Below are 13,015 nucleotides of genomic sequence, written 5' to 3' on the forward strand. Positions count from 1 at the left end.
TGGCTTTGCTCGTCTCCCCTTCCATCCATCGCCCACCGTCTGCAGTAAACTTCTTGTATTAAAGGCTTCCCAACCTTTCCTCTACATTCGCCCTCACGCGATCGCAGACCCAGTTTCTTTCGCCTTTGTCTCCTTTTCGCCTTTGTCCACTGCTTGCCGTTGCCAAAGCACGACACAGCCAACAACCCGAGGCCCTGCCTACCATCGACATTTAATTGGGCACGAAGAGGCCTCAAGCCTCTTTTCCATCGCCTACTTCCCAACCACCCACTCGACCGCCCGGTCCTTTGCCCAACCCCAGGTAATCATCATGTCAACTCAAGCGCCATCCACACCCATCAAGGTGTCCGCTGCCGCCGCCAGTTACACCCCTGCCACACAAGACCAGGACCTCAGGTCACAAATCAACGGACTTCTGATCAAAGAAGGCCACGTCTCCAAGTATGTCCAGCGCTCTTGTGTTACCTCGCTCTCCTTTCTCCCCTATTCCTAACCCATCTCCCTCCTTGTCCTCTTCCACTCGAGCGACACGCTAACCCCACTTTCCCTATACAGAATCCAGGACAGCCTCCTCCATGCCCTCCACTCCCACCAATCCAACTGGCCTACCGTTATCCAAACACATGCGCTCTCCCTGCTCCGCTCAGGCGAAGTTACCTCGTTCCCTGCCCTCCTCCGCCGCGTCCTCGAAGATGTCCGACAAGACACTGCCCTCGCGCCCAGCGGCGGCTCCACAAACGGCAACTCTAAGGGAGTCAATGGCGCCTCGGAAGAGAACGGCACGTCCGTGAATGGCAAGAAGAGTGACGCAACAAACGGAGCCAATGGTGCCTCGGCAAAACAAAGCCTCGCCGTGCCCCAGAACGTTGTCGATGACGCGCTGAAGGTCACCCGCGATTGCCTCGAATCGGTTATTGACATTGACGAGAATGTTGCGGCGTGACTCCTGGGCATGTCATCACAAACTCTGGGGTCCAAGGCCAATTGATCAACAAACAAAAATTGCACCAATCTACCGATCACCGGCCATCGCATCATCACGTTGCTCAGCTCTAAGCCCTACACCCCCATCAAACAACTTTAGGACTTGTATATACGGTCGTCAACTTCGCGATGTGCTGGAAAATCAACAAGTGTCGTATATGGAGGATCATGACACCGCAGTCCGTCCAAGTAGGGACTGGAGCAGGGTGTATTTAAAAGTATGTTGGCACCCCTGGAACATCACATGGCCATGTGGATATATCCGCAGGTCACAAAAAACCGACTCGGAGGAGGTTGGTAGAGGATAACGAGAAGCGTGCCAAGAATTCACATCCCGTTGGCCCGCCAGGTTCGCAGGTTCGTTCACTGGCTCGCTTGCTCGGTTGGGGAACTATAAAAATGATACCTTCAACCTGGTGCCACTGTGGAGGAATGAGAGATATGCAAGGTAGAAGCAGAAGAAGAAGGATACGTTCTTGGTTGTACACTAGTCAGGGCAAAGTCTATGATGCATTTTCGAGAAGGCCGGGGGTGGCACAAGGCGTTGCGGAAATGTTGGGAAATGCTTGCTTTTTATAAGTTCTCTCTAATTTGGGGGCAATTTTAATTCCAATGATACCATTGATCTATCCCGAGCTACCGAAGTAATACCCCGGGCATCATGATGCTTCCCCGGCTTGAGCCCACATGAGGGATTGAGGAGACATATCAATGGCCCATCTTCTCGGGATTCCGCAGGTGGGTGGGCACTGTTCTGCGTCTTGATCACATTATATACACCTCTCGAGCAGACTTGGAGCCCCGTCTTGTGGGAGCATTGTGTATGCATCAAATGCTTTGCTTAATTACCAGAAGACAAGGCAGACGGCCAATCGAGAGGTAAGGTTTTTCGTGGCCCCCAACTTCTCGAACCCCGACTAAGGCTCGATAAATAGAAATAGATTGGATAATCAAGAGGGAGTAAGATAACAACGCCCCTGTCATTATTGATAGACACGAAGCGGATGTGTTTATCTCTTTTTTTTTTTGCTGGAATAATTTTGAGCACCTTACCTCCCAACCACCACCACACTAGGGTATATAACCCCCTTTCCCACTCCCCCAGTCACCAGCTCCTCCCAATAGAGATCAAACCGCCGGGTTTAGCTCAGCGGCATTGGGAGGAGGGTCTCGCCAACCCCGTCGTAAATTGAAGTGGCCCCGGGTTCGATTCCCGGGGCCAGCGAAGATAAATCTTTCACCGGAAAGATTTTCGTAACCACCAACCGCTATCCCTCCGGACGGGAATACGCGCTTGGTGGTGAGTTTTTTGTGTTTTTTTTTCCTTTTTTTTTTTTTTTTTTTATCGATTTGACCTCTACTTTTTTGCTTACTAAGTTGCTACTGATGTTCGAGTACACGCTATGATACTCCATCATAGACACAATACTTGTTATACCTCCCCAGCTAAGCCGACCACGAGCCCAACTAACCATCGACCGCCAGGTAGGTGTGCAACAGCGCTGCTTAATCATGGCCCATAACATTAGGGCAAGGGGGAGATAGAGAAACGAAGAACCGAAAACAAAAACTGAAGTTGTAGTTTAGGATTCGGTCGCTCTATTTGCTCCGCTTACCGTTGCTCGTTCTTCAGTTCCTACCCATTTCGATTTCTGTGACGGGTATCCCCTCTCGAGACCACGATAGCAATAGGGAAACAGAAAGCAAAACGCCCAAAGCCAAACATGCACAAGTTCACTGGGATCATCTGTCACGTTCATCTTTCTTTCTATCAATGGCATTTGCCTCTTTCGTGAGCTACCTAGCAATGGCCATCTGCTAATCAGTTTGACTGACTGATAGACCAGTTAAGGTAAGGGGGTGCGCGTGTAGATGAAGACCACCGAAACCATCATGACCTCATGATTTCATGACGTAGGGGAACAAGGAAAGGGCGAGGTCGTGGGAATAGAAGAACTAGAATACACAAAGAAATCCCAGATAACCCTCTAGAAGCCGCTTGCCCACTGGTTTACGAGTAAAGGTCCTCATCATTGCCCGCGTCACCAAACCCGTTGCCGCTGCCACCGGTCTCGCCCTCGACACCGCCTTCGGGGAATTTGAAGTAGGCACCCGGGCCGGCGTTCTTCATTTGCTGAGCAAACGCCTCGTAGCGGCGGATCTCGACATCACTGACTGAGCGGCGCGCCATTTGCATGGCCTCCTCGAAGTGGCGCTTGGTGAGCTCGGGAACCGGGTCCTCCTCGTCCTCCATCTCGACGTCCTCCTGACCGGCCGCCTCGCGGTCCTTGGCGCGCTGGATATCAAGGGAAATAGACTCCTTGATGGCAAGCTTGACCGCACGCTGAGTGATAAAGCCCAAATCGGCACCGGAGAAGCCGTGTGTCTTGGACGCAATGTAGTTGAGATCGACATCGCCAGCAACCGGGGTCTTGCGCAGCTGGGCCGAGAGAATACCGAGACGCCCAGGCTCATCGGGAAGGGGCACGTAGATTAGGGAGTCAAGACGCCCAGGACGGCACAGAGCGGGATCGAGCTGCTCGGGCCTGTTGGTAGCACCAATGACGAAGACGTTCTTCTTGGAGGTCATGCCGTCCATTTCTAGATTCGCTATTAGTGGTGATTCTCACATATTTGAGAAGACAATTTTAGTAACTTACCGGTCAGCAGCTGGTTAACGACACGGTCAGAGGCACCACCGGCATCGCCAACAGAACCACCGCGAGCCTTGGCGATGGAATCCAACTCGTCGAGGAAGACGACACAAGGGGCGGCAGCGCGGGCCTTGTCGAAGATGTCGCGGATGTTGCTTTCCGACTCACCGAACCACATGGATAGCAGCTCGGGGCCCTTGACGGAGATGAAGTTGGCCGCGCACTCGTTGGCGACGGCTTTGGCCAACATTGTCTTACCCGTACCGGGCGGGCCGTAGAAGAGGACACCGCGCGAGGGAGAGAGACCGAACTTGAGGAACTTCTCCGGGTGGTCAACAGGGTACTGGACGCTCTCCTTGAGCTCCTGCTTGACAGTCTCCAGACCACCAATGTCTTCCCAGCGGACGTTGGGCACTTCGACAACGGCAACCTCGCGGAGAGCCGACGGGTTCGACACGCCAAGGGCAAAACGGAAGTTCTCCATCGTCACACCAAGGGAGTCGAGAACCTCGGCGTCGATGGTGTCTTCGTCGAGATCGATGAGGTCCATCTTCTCACGAATTTGCTGCATGGCGGCCTCCGAGCAGAGCGCAGCAACATCGGAACCGACGTAACCGTGGGTCTCAGCAGCGATCTGCTCAAGATCGACATCGTCACCCAACTTCATGTTCTTGGTGTGGATCTGCAGAATCTCAAGACGGCCGGTTGGGTCCGGAATACCAATGTCGACCTCACGATCGAAACGGCCGAAACGACGGAGAGCGGGGTCGATCGAGTTGGGGCGGTTAGTCGCGGCCATGACAACCACGTTGGACCGCGCCTTCATGCCATCCATGAGGGTGAGGAGCTGAGACACCACGCGGCGCTCGACTTCGCCGTTCGTCTTCTCACGTTTGGGGGCAATCGAGTCGATCTCGTCGATGAAGATGATGGCAGGCGAGTTCTTTTCGGCTTCCTCGAAAGCCTTCCGCAGGTTCGACTCGGACTCACCGGCCATCTTGGACATGATCTCGGGACCGTTGATCAAGAAGAAGAAGGCACCCGTCTCGTTGGCAACGGCACGAGCCATCAGCGTCTTACCGGTACCGGGGGGACCATAGAGCAGCACACCACGAGGGGGCTTGATACCGATGGACTTGAAGAGCTGAGGGTGGCGAAGCGGCAGCTCGACCATCTCACGGATCTGGGCCATCTGCTTGCGGCAGCCACCGATATCATCGTAACCGACCTCGTTGAGGTTGTTCTCCTCCTCATCACGCTGAATCGGCTCGCCCTCGCAGTGAATGACTGTGTCCTGAGCTACGATACCGTACTCGGGCGGGTCCACCTCGACGACCTTGAACTCGACTTGCCGCATACCACCACGCACTATGAAGAGGTCGCCTTGTCGAACGGGCCGGTAGGCCTCGCGGAAGTAAGGAGCGAGGAAAACATCGAACAGGGACCCGGTAATGCCCTCGACGGTATCGGCGATAGGAAGGACCGCAATACGCTTAGCCTATTTTTTGGTGGTTAGCCCCGTTTGCGTACCCCTCGAGTGCCTTTTTGATCCTTACATATTTGATATCCGGGCACGGATGGATCGTGATGATATCACCATGCTTCACCCGCAGGTTGTGGCGGACAACACGGTTGATGCGGGCGCTGCCATCATCGAGATCATCGTCGGCGAGCACAATCAAGACGGTATCCTTCCTCTTTTTGCCGCGAACCAATACTGTGTCTCCACGGAAGAGCTGGAGTTCCTCCATAGTGTTATTTGAGAGGGCGATAATCGAATTGTCATCGTTGACGGCATCGGTCACCCTAATTCTCGTTAGCCCAACACCGTAGATCGAAAACGAGTCGCTGAGTCCACCTACATCAACTGGTTGGGCTTCTTCTTCTTCTTGAGAATAGCGGTAGCTGTGGCATCGTCATCCTTGCGTTCAGCGCCCGAGACGTCGCTACAAACAGAGGTCAGCCTCAAAATGACAAGATGCATCAATAACCACAATTATCAACATACGCCAAGTTGACCTTCTTCTTCTCGGGCTGGTCGGCAGTCGGCTCGGGAGCCATCTTGTCGACTTGGTTTACGGTTTGCTGAAATCGGCGGGGTGATCAAGGCTCCGCGCACTGCGGGGTGTGGTGTGGTGTCGCGGGAAAGAGGCTGGTGCTCTTGCGCAACGAAAGGAGAAAAAAGTTTAAATAGAAGGAGCGAGATGGTTTTGAGGGCGGCGTGTGGGGTCCTGTTAAGAAAGGAAGAATGCCTTTGACTTTTGGCAAACTTCCGTCAATGTTTGGTATTGTTAGGGAGTTGGCTGGCCTTTCGGGAGGGCAGGCGGCGAACTCTAGGCCGCAACCCAGTGACGTGCGGAGCTTGGGCGGCAAAGCCCGTGCGTTCCCAGGCACGCTGGGCTGGCCCGAGCTTCTTCCGGGCGGGCTGACCAGTGACCAAGCCATTTTCAGAATGTGGAGAAGCTTCGAACTGTTTCCATTTGCGACTTGCAACTTGTCAACGACCAACATCCACAACTATCATCAGTGCTTTACGATAAAGGAACACGCAAATATTGCCCCCTCAAGCCCCCTCGAAGTAAGCACCATTTTGCGCACGCCACTCAGACTTTTCCATCATGATCTTTGCGGCTCATACTCGACCCCCATTGCCACGGACCCCACCAAGAGTTTCGGCCTCCGATCTCGACCCCCGATCATTGATGCATTTCCACTGGTCTGGGATCCCATGGGTGTTCAGACCTCCAACTGGCAAAGTTCACCTGCAGTTGATAAAGGCTCGCCGCAAACCGGAAGAATCCGACCGAAGCCGCCATACCTGACATTAGAACTTATAATGTCCGACTGTCTAACTCCCCTTATGTTGATGCTAACTCGCTGGAGCTTGTTATCCGCTTCCGGTTTTCGTTGCCAAATTTACAGTCTTTGACCTATTAAATGAGAACGCCTGTCGATGCTCAGCTTGTGGAAGCGATGGTCAGTTCCGGAGCGCCTCTGTCTGGCCCGCAGGAAAGCCGACGTTGCGGGCGGTGTCGCTTGTCTGGAAAACTAACGTTGTGAATGTTTATAACCTTTTACCTCGGCGGGATGATTGAGGCTCTTGGCATGTTTCGTATCAAATACAAAACCCAGCAAGACGCCGAAGAACTTGAGGGCGATCCGGTCTATCCGGAGAGACGTCGAGACTGGATCTTATTGATACATAGCACATCTTGCAACGTGTGGCAAGGGCTGATTGCTAAGTTTGGTGTCGTTACCGACTGCCGGCGATGGAAAACAAGCATAAAAAGTTGGGGTTTACTCCAATAAACCACTTAGCTGACTACCAGCCTCGCGGCTGTTCATATGCAAGGGCCAGATGGGAGAGGCATGCTCTAGCTGAATCATCAAAAAGCTAGCGCACAAACCAAGAGTCTGGCCGATACCACTCAATGTCCTGGGGTGGGCGGAAGATAGGGCTGTAAATCGTGCAACCTTATTGCACGGCCCGAGTCCTGCTGAGAGGTTGACCGATTTGTTTGTCCTGCATGCTTCGTGCGACTCACCATCAGCTGGCAACTACCGTGGTTGTTCCACAAGAGATCTGATATGTAGGTCCTACGGTTGCCGTAGCATGAGCGACGAAACAAAATCTCAAGAAGATGGGGTGTCGTGGTATTTACGGAACGATTATCCAATGCCGATTATTGGAACCGGCATCGTCCTCTCAAAGGTCCTCGCTTGATAGCCGCTCAAAACGTCGCACTCGGCTGGGCATCTACAGCCCTCAAATATTCAGCTCGGACACCGAAGTAAGCACGAGTGTGATCGCAAACAGTTGTTACCCCCATGAGAGGCTGGAGAAGCGACCTAGAGCCGATGCTGCGGGCTGCCAACTGCATATGAGGTGAGCTCGCATCTCGGATCTCCTTTACCATGCGCGGTGGCCCGCCAATGAGGTCGAGGCAAGGCAGATTGAAAGGCCCAAGGCAGCGAAGGAGAGGAATTGAAGAAATGAGGTCGTGGTTTCAGCTTCTAGGCGTAAACCTTCTAGAATTTCTCTGCCTTCGAAGGAAGACAGCACCAGCCTCAACGGCTGTGCCGCATTCTCCACGCGAGAGGGAAGATGTACATAAGGAAACCAGAATAGGCTTAGTGTAAAGGCTGTGCTGCCGACACCGTGATGAAGAAGAAATCAGGGGACAAGTAGTTATGCTGAGAGAGAAATGACATTCGACGATGCAATATTCGGCATTTAGAAGTTGGTGATGTCCATTGACGAGCCGTCTCAACGTTGAATCGAATTGAGGAGACGCACGGCCGACGTCAACGAGTTTAACGCTATCAGCCGTGAAGCTACCAATGAAAAAGGAGACGGATGCAATAGCGAGAACCTTGTACTACATGAGGCGGAGGTGCCGAACCCTAGACCACACTTCTCTAGTGTAGGAGTGCAGCTCCTCGCAACGGTCAGCATAGCAAGGTAAGGCCCGTTACATGTAACGTTAATGATCATCTCGGCACTTTCAGATTGTCGCGAGGCCGATACGCTGGGGCGATGAAGTGCCCAACGCAACAAGAACCTAGGCAATATTGAGGGTCCCGGGTTAAGAGAGGCGGATAGCTACCAATGGTCACCTCACACCGGTCCTTGAGAGGTGTTGTTGAAAGAAAATCAGTTGGGCCGGGACATTGGACCGTCCGGCTCCGACGGGACCAGCGGACCAATCGGTAGTTTTACAGCGGCCCAGCTGCTAAAATGCTCGCCGCCGTCGCCAACTTACCGGGCAGACAGTCTGTCTCATGTCTTTTCCGTAAACTTTCTACCTGAAGGTACCCGCCGGTCCGCCTTCTATCGAGGGTTGCGAATGCCTAGAACTTGCTCGCCCGGCCGGCCCAGCCCCTTCGGGCCGCCCTGAGGTGTTGGGCTTGATTTTGTGACAGGCCCCGGCCGACTAGGGGGACTTAAGCGGCCCCGCCTTTCTCGTGACACTGTCCGAGTCTTTATTAATTAACGTTAACGTTAATGCTTTGACAGGGCAAGCGGGCCCGGAGACTTTGTTGAGTTTGGGCCAAGCCGTTCATCCCATCTGGAAAGAACCACCCAAAATCAAGCCGCGAGGAAAAGCTAAAATCTAGCAACCTAGAAAGAGAAGTTTCAGTCTCATGCCGCTCATTTGAAAATCCCTAAACACCGAACCCTCGACCGCGTAGACACTGATTGGCAGAAACCCGGTCTCTGCTGTTCTTTGTTTCATCTTACAAATCATACTGCGTGGAGTTAGTTCTCTGGCACTTCTGGCTTGGCCATCCCTCAAACGCGACTTCATTTCTTCAGTCCTGGAAAACCTCTCGGCGACTGCGGCATGCGCACGCGGGAGAGCGGTGAAGTGACATCGCTTCAAGGACGTCGCCCGCCCGCAACATCCGCAATTCCGCATGTAGCAACGGGGTTTCTTGGTGAGCCGCTCCGCCGCCCATCTCTCTCTCCCCCGCATCCACGGCCCCGGATTGGCCACTAAGCGCTGGTTGTGTCGCAGCGCTTGCTGCAGGTAAGCTTGGGTTTTGTTGTGGTCGGGGTAGCACGATCCAACAACATCGAGGCAGATCGTGACTGCATCTGAGGGGCTTCTTGCTGCGGTCATTTGCCCAAATTAACGCTCGCAAACTATTATTGAGGGGAAGGGGATAGTATGCCGTCTGGGGGGCGCAGAGTAGGGCGCGATGCGGACAACACCCTGGACGCTCGTGTCGATGGATCATGGAGGTGAGGTTTCCTTCGGCGATAAGGTGTACTCCCGAATCCTGGCTACCCACCCCCAACCCGGAAGCTTGTTGCGTGGCCAGCCAGCCAAATCCCCTGTACACCAGGCTGTCCCCCTGCGGCACGCCTGCGCCATGTGTCTCCGTCCCGCCAAAGTCGGCGCCTGCTTGGCACACCCCTGGTGACCGCGGGGACGGCCTGCGAGCCTGAGGGGACACATGGAATGCCCAGGCCCCCGTCATCCCGGTACTGGCGGCGCATGAGGGGGCGGCAGGTTATGGTCAGATCCTAAACCGTCCAAGGACAGAGGCAGCATTCAAAGGTGTGGTAGTCCTTGGGAGCTTATATGGTTGAGACCGACCGCATCTCGCTCGCCCGCCTCCCGTGGCATTCTTTTCTCGGATCTGAATTTGCGATTTGGCGATCCCTCTCGCACCGAACCAGCAAACCGACGGAGCAGCAACTGGTGGAGAAAAGGGGGACCGGCACAAACACACCAAAGTTTGGTAAAAGGCACGCCTGAGTCCGAGCTACAGGGTGGAACACTCCGGGCGCGCCAACCTCGATGTTCAAGATGGGGTTTGACTCGGACTCGATGACCCGGGCCCCACACTCGGGGAGGAAAGGGTCAAAGAAAGTCAGGACCGGCTGTATAACATGCAAGTAGGTATCAACCGCCCGTGCAACCACCAACTACATGGCTTAAGAAGATGACTAACCTAGGGTCTGATGCCGCTGCGGGAATAGGATTCGCAAGGTCAAGTGTGACGAAGCAAAGCCTTTTTGCATGCGTTGCACCAAGACGGGCCGCCGTTGTGATGGCTACCTGGACGCCAAAACCATGTCGCAGCGACGGCGCCGGTCCGCCGTGCACATGATCAGCAGCGTGGGGGAACCCCGAGCGCCCCCTTCGTTGTTCTACGACTGGGCTGCCGCAGACGAGAGGCGGGCCTTTCACTTTTTCCAGCACATCACGGCGCCTTGCCTCTCGGGAGACCTCGATGGGGCGTTCTGGCGAGTCCTGGTGCTCCAAATATGTCAGTCCGAACCCGCGGTCCGCCATGCCGTCCTCGCCGTCAGCAGCTTGCACGAGGGAATGGTGCAGGCCACCGGGACATCCCACGTCAACGTCAACGTCAAGGCCAACAGCGAGGAGCGCAGTTCGTTCGCGCTGTACCAGTATAACCGAGCCATTGCCTTTCTCCTAGACCAGATGCGCACAGTCGACGCGAAGCCACTGGTCCCTCTTCTGACATGCGTGCTCTTTGTATGCATCGAGCTCATGCAAAGCAAGGACAGGGAGTCGCTCTTACATCTTGACCAGGGCCGGCAAATATTGAGCCAACTCGGCCGCAAGGGCACGGCTGCCCCGAGTCGCGAGATCAACCTCATCAAGCAGCACTTGGTGCCCATGTACACCAGGCTGAGCCTGACGTCACTTATGTTTGGCGGCGAGCCCGTGGAAATCCCAGAACCGCTCAAAACCCTTACCGAACTTCCCATGGTGTTCGAGACGATCGACGAGGTCCGGTACGCGCTTTACGACTTTATGGACGAGTGCTTACGGTTCGCCAAGAAGACTCGGTTAGCCAAGCTCAGCAGCATTCCTTCCGACACGATGAGGGCATACGAGACAGAACAGGAAGCCCTGCTCAGGAAGTTGGCCAAGTTCAATGTTGCTTTCTCGATGTACCGCTCCACGAAATCCCGGGCGTCTCTCACGGGATCCCTCTCCTTAATACAAATACACGTCCATACCACCTACATTTGGATCTCGACAGCACTCAGCCAGAACGAGACGGTCTTTGACGACTACGTCGACACATTTTCCGCCATTATTCCGCTAGCCACAGAGTTTATCGCCTCGCTTTCTAGGCCCTCGGCCACGCCTGAACACCAGTTAACGGGCGGGTCACTAGGGACAGATACACGCCGTTTTTCGTCTCTGTTTACCTTCGAAATGTCCATCATCGCGCCGCTCTACTTTGTCGGGGCCAAATGCAGACATCCCATCATCCGGCGCGCGGCACTAGACCTCCTCCGGCGCAACCCATCGCGGCGCGAGAACCTCTGGCGGGCCAATGTCATGGCCGATATCGCCGAGAAGACGATGCGGCTGGAGGAAAAGCACTTACGCCCGGACAGCCAGCCACACTCTCGGCGTTCCTCGCCACCCGAACTGTCAGGTCTGTTCTTGGGCTCCTCAGGGTTGGGCGAGGACACGTGGGCCACCGAGATGTTGGACTCGTTCCCCGTCGCATTCGGCCCCGGCAACCCCGGCCCGCCTGCCGCATGCATGAGCAGACCCGTGTTTGATAGTTACGAAGTTAGCCAGCCGACCGTCACCACATCGTCCTGCTCGTCTTCCTCCCTCACGGGGAGCGCAGAGATGGGTAGCATAGACGACCTTACGGCGCACATGCCCATTGACCCCACGCTGTTCCTTGACCCGACAGAAGACACAGCTGGGCATCCCTACAGCGCCGCTCCTTCAGTTACTTCCTCGCTCGAGGACTTCACCGGGTCCGCGACGTCCACGCCGTATGTCGGGGCCACCTCAGCCGCCGCGGACGCCCCGGCGGATCTATGGGGCAATCCAGTATCATTACCAAACTCACAGCAGCCACCAGACATCTCAATCTCAGTAGAAGCCGGCGGTATGCCGCTTAGCGACACCAGCCCATACCTCACGGCGTTGCCATTCCAACAGCAGCACTCGCAGTCCCAATCACATTCACAGTCTCATTCCCGCACCCACTCGCGATCCCACTCTCAACAACCCTCCCGATCACGCGGCTCATCGTTCGCCACGCCGGACGGCTCTCCCAACCAGCCTGTGATGGGGACAGACGTGGCCGGGTCGATGTCCATGACAGCGATGTTCGGCACACACAGCAACAGCACCACCGCGAAACCACCACCACACCACCACCAGTCACGGTACAGCGGGGGGTTGAGAGTGGGCCAGCTTAGTCCGGCCACGGGACGGCGAAGCGCGGACGCGCCGTATGATGTGCCGGAGCACTTTCGTGTGCACGAGTCGATTATTGGGCCAGATAAGGAGGATGGGACGAATTGGGTGATGTTGTTTCGGAAGTTGGGCGGGTTGAATGCGGAGTGGGATGTGTTGACGGAGTATATGGCGGTTGCGTAGGTGTTTGTTTGTATGGGTGTGGTTAACGTTCTTACGGCTTGGGCTTGTGGGTTTAGGCTTGGGTATGGGTATGGGTTGGTGGCGTTTTGGATGGATAAGAGAGCATAATTAGGCGGATACATGAGGGAAGATACCCGGGTTTGGTATTAGCGATTTATGGGTAGGCATTCAATTCTGTCAAGGGCCGGTTTCGCTTTGAGAGTGATTCTCGGCTCGTTTTTGAGGCCAGGTTTTGAATATAGGCCAGAAGGACCAGCTCCCATGATGGGAGAGGTACAGCAACGTAGCAATACATTATATTACATATTTCCATCCATCCTTTTGACCAGGCCCGAGAGCTGATCAGGCCAGAAAACTGCAACACAGAAAACTACAATACCCAACAACCACGGAATTCCTGGTTGGCCACTTGTCACTTACACCGCAGCAGTTCGATCGGCCCCACCCAGCCGGGAGCTGCGGGGACCTCGGATCACACCA

At 54.8% G+C, this 13,015-nt stretch overlaps 3 protein-coding genes across 3 annotated transcripts; 2 read left to right on the plus strand and 1 right to left on the minus strand.

Moving 5' to 3' along the window:
• Positions 1 to 310: 310 nt before the first annotated feature.
• C8A04DRAFT_10002 (uncharacterized protein) lies at positions 311 to 943 on the plus strand (the record flags this gene model as incomplete). Its single annotated transcript, XM_062776428.1, has 2 exons — positions 311 to 441; positions 556 to 943. The coding sequence occupies 2 exons, from the start codon at positions 311 to 313 to the stop codon at positions 941 to 943; spliced, it is 519 nt and encodes a 172-aa protein (XP_062639549.1).
• A 2,052-nt stretch (positions 944 to 2,995) lies between these two features.
• C8A04DRAFT_25996 (P-loop containing nucleoside triphosphate hydrolase protein) lies at positions 2,996 to 5,699 on the minus strand (the record flags this gene model as incomplete). Its single annotated transcript, XM_062779768.1, has 5 exons — positions 2,996 to 3,585; positions 3,645 to 5,136; positions 5,195 to 5,444; positions 5,501 to 5,584; positions 5,647 to 5,699. The coding sequence occupies 5 exons, from the start codon at positions 5,697 to 5,699 to the stop codon at positions 2,996 to 2,998; spliced, it is 2,469 nt and encodes an 822-aa protein (XP_062639550.1).
• Positions 5,700 to 9,955: 4,256 nt separating this feature from the next.
• C8A04DRAFT_35168 (uncharacterized protein) lies at positions 9,956 to 12,535 on the plus strand (the record flags this gene model as incomplete). The annotated part of the gene is made up of 2 exons (XM_062783068.1): positions 9,956 to 10,044; positions 10,129 to 12,535. 2 exons carry the CDS (start codon positions 9,956 to 9,958, stop codon positions 12,533 to 12,535), a joined length of 2,496 nt encoding a protein of 831 aa, XP_062639551.1.
• Between the last annotated feature and the right edge of the window lie 480 nt (positions 12,536 to 13,015).

This window comes from Dichotomopilus funicola (genome assembly GCF_033296635.1).
Source record: "Dichotomopilus funicola strain CBS 141.50 unplaced genomic scaffold C8A04scaffold_10, whole genome shotgun sequence".
Classification (NCBI taxonomy): domain Eukaryota; kingdom Fungi; phylum Ascomycota; class Sordariomycetes; order Sordariales; family Chaetomiaceae; genus Dichotomopilus; species Dichotomopilus funicola.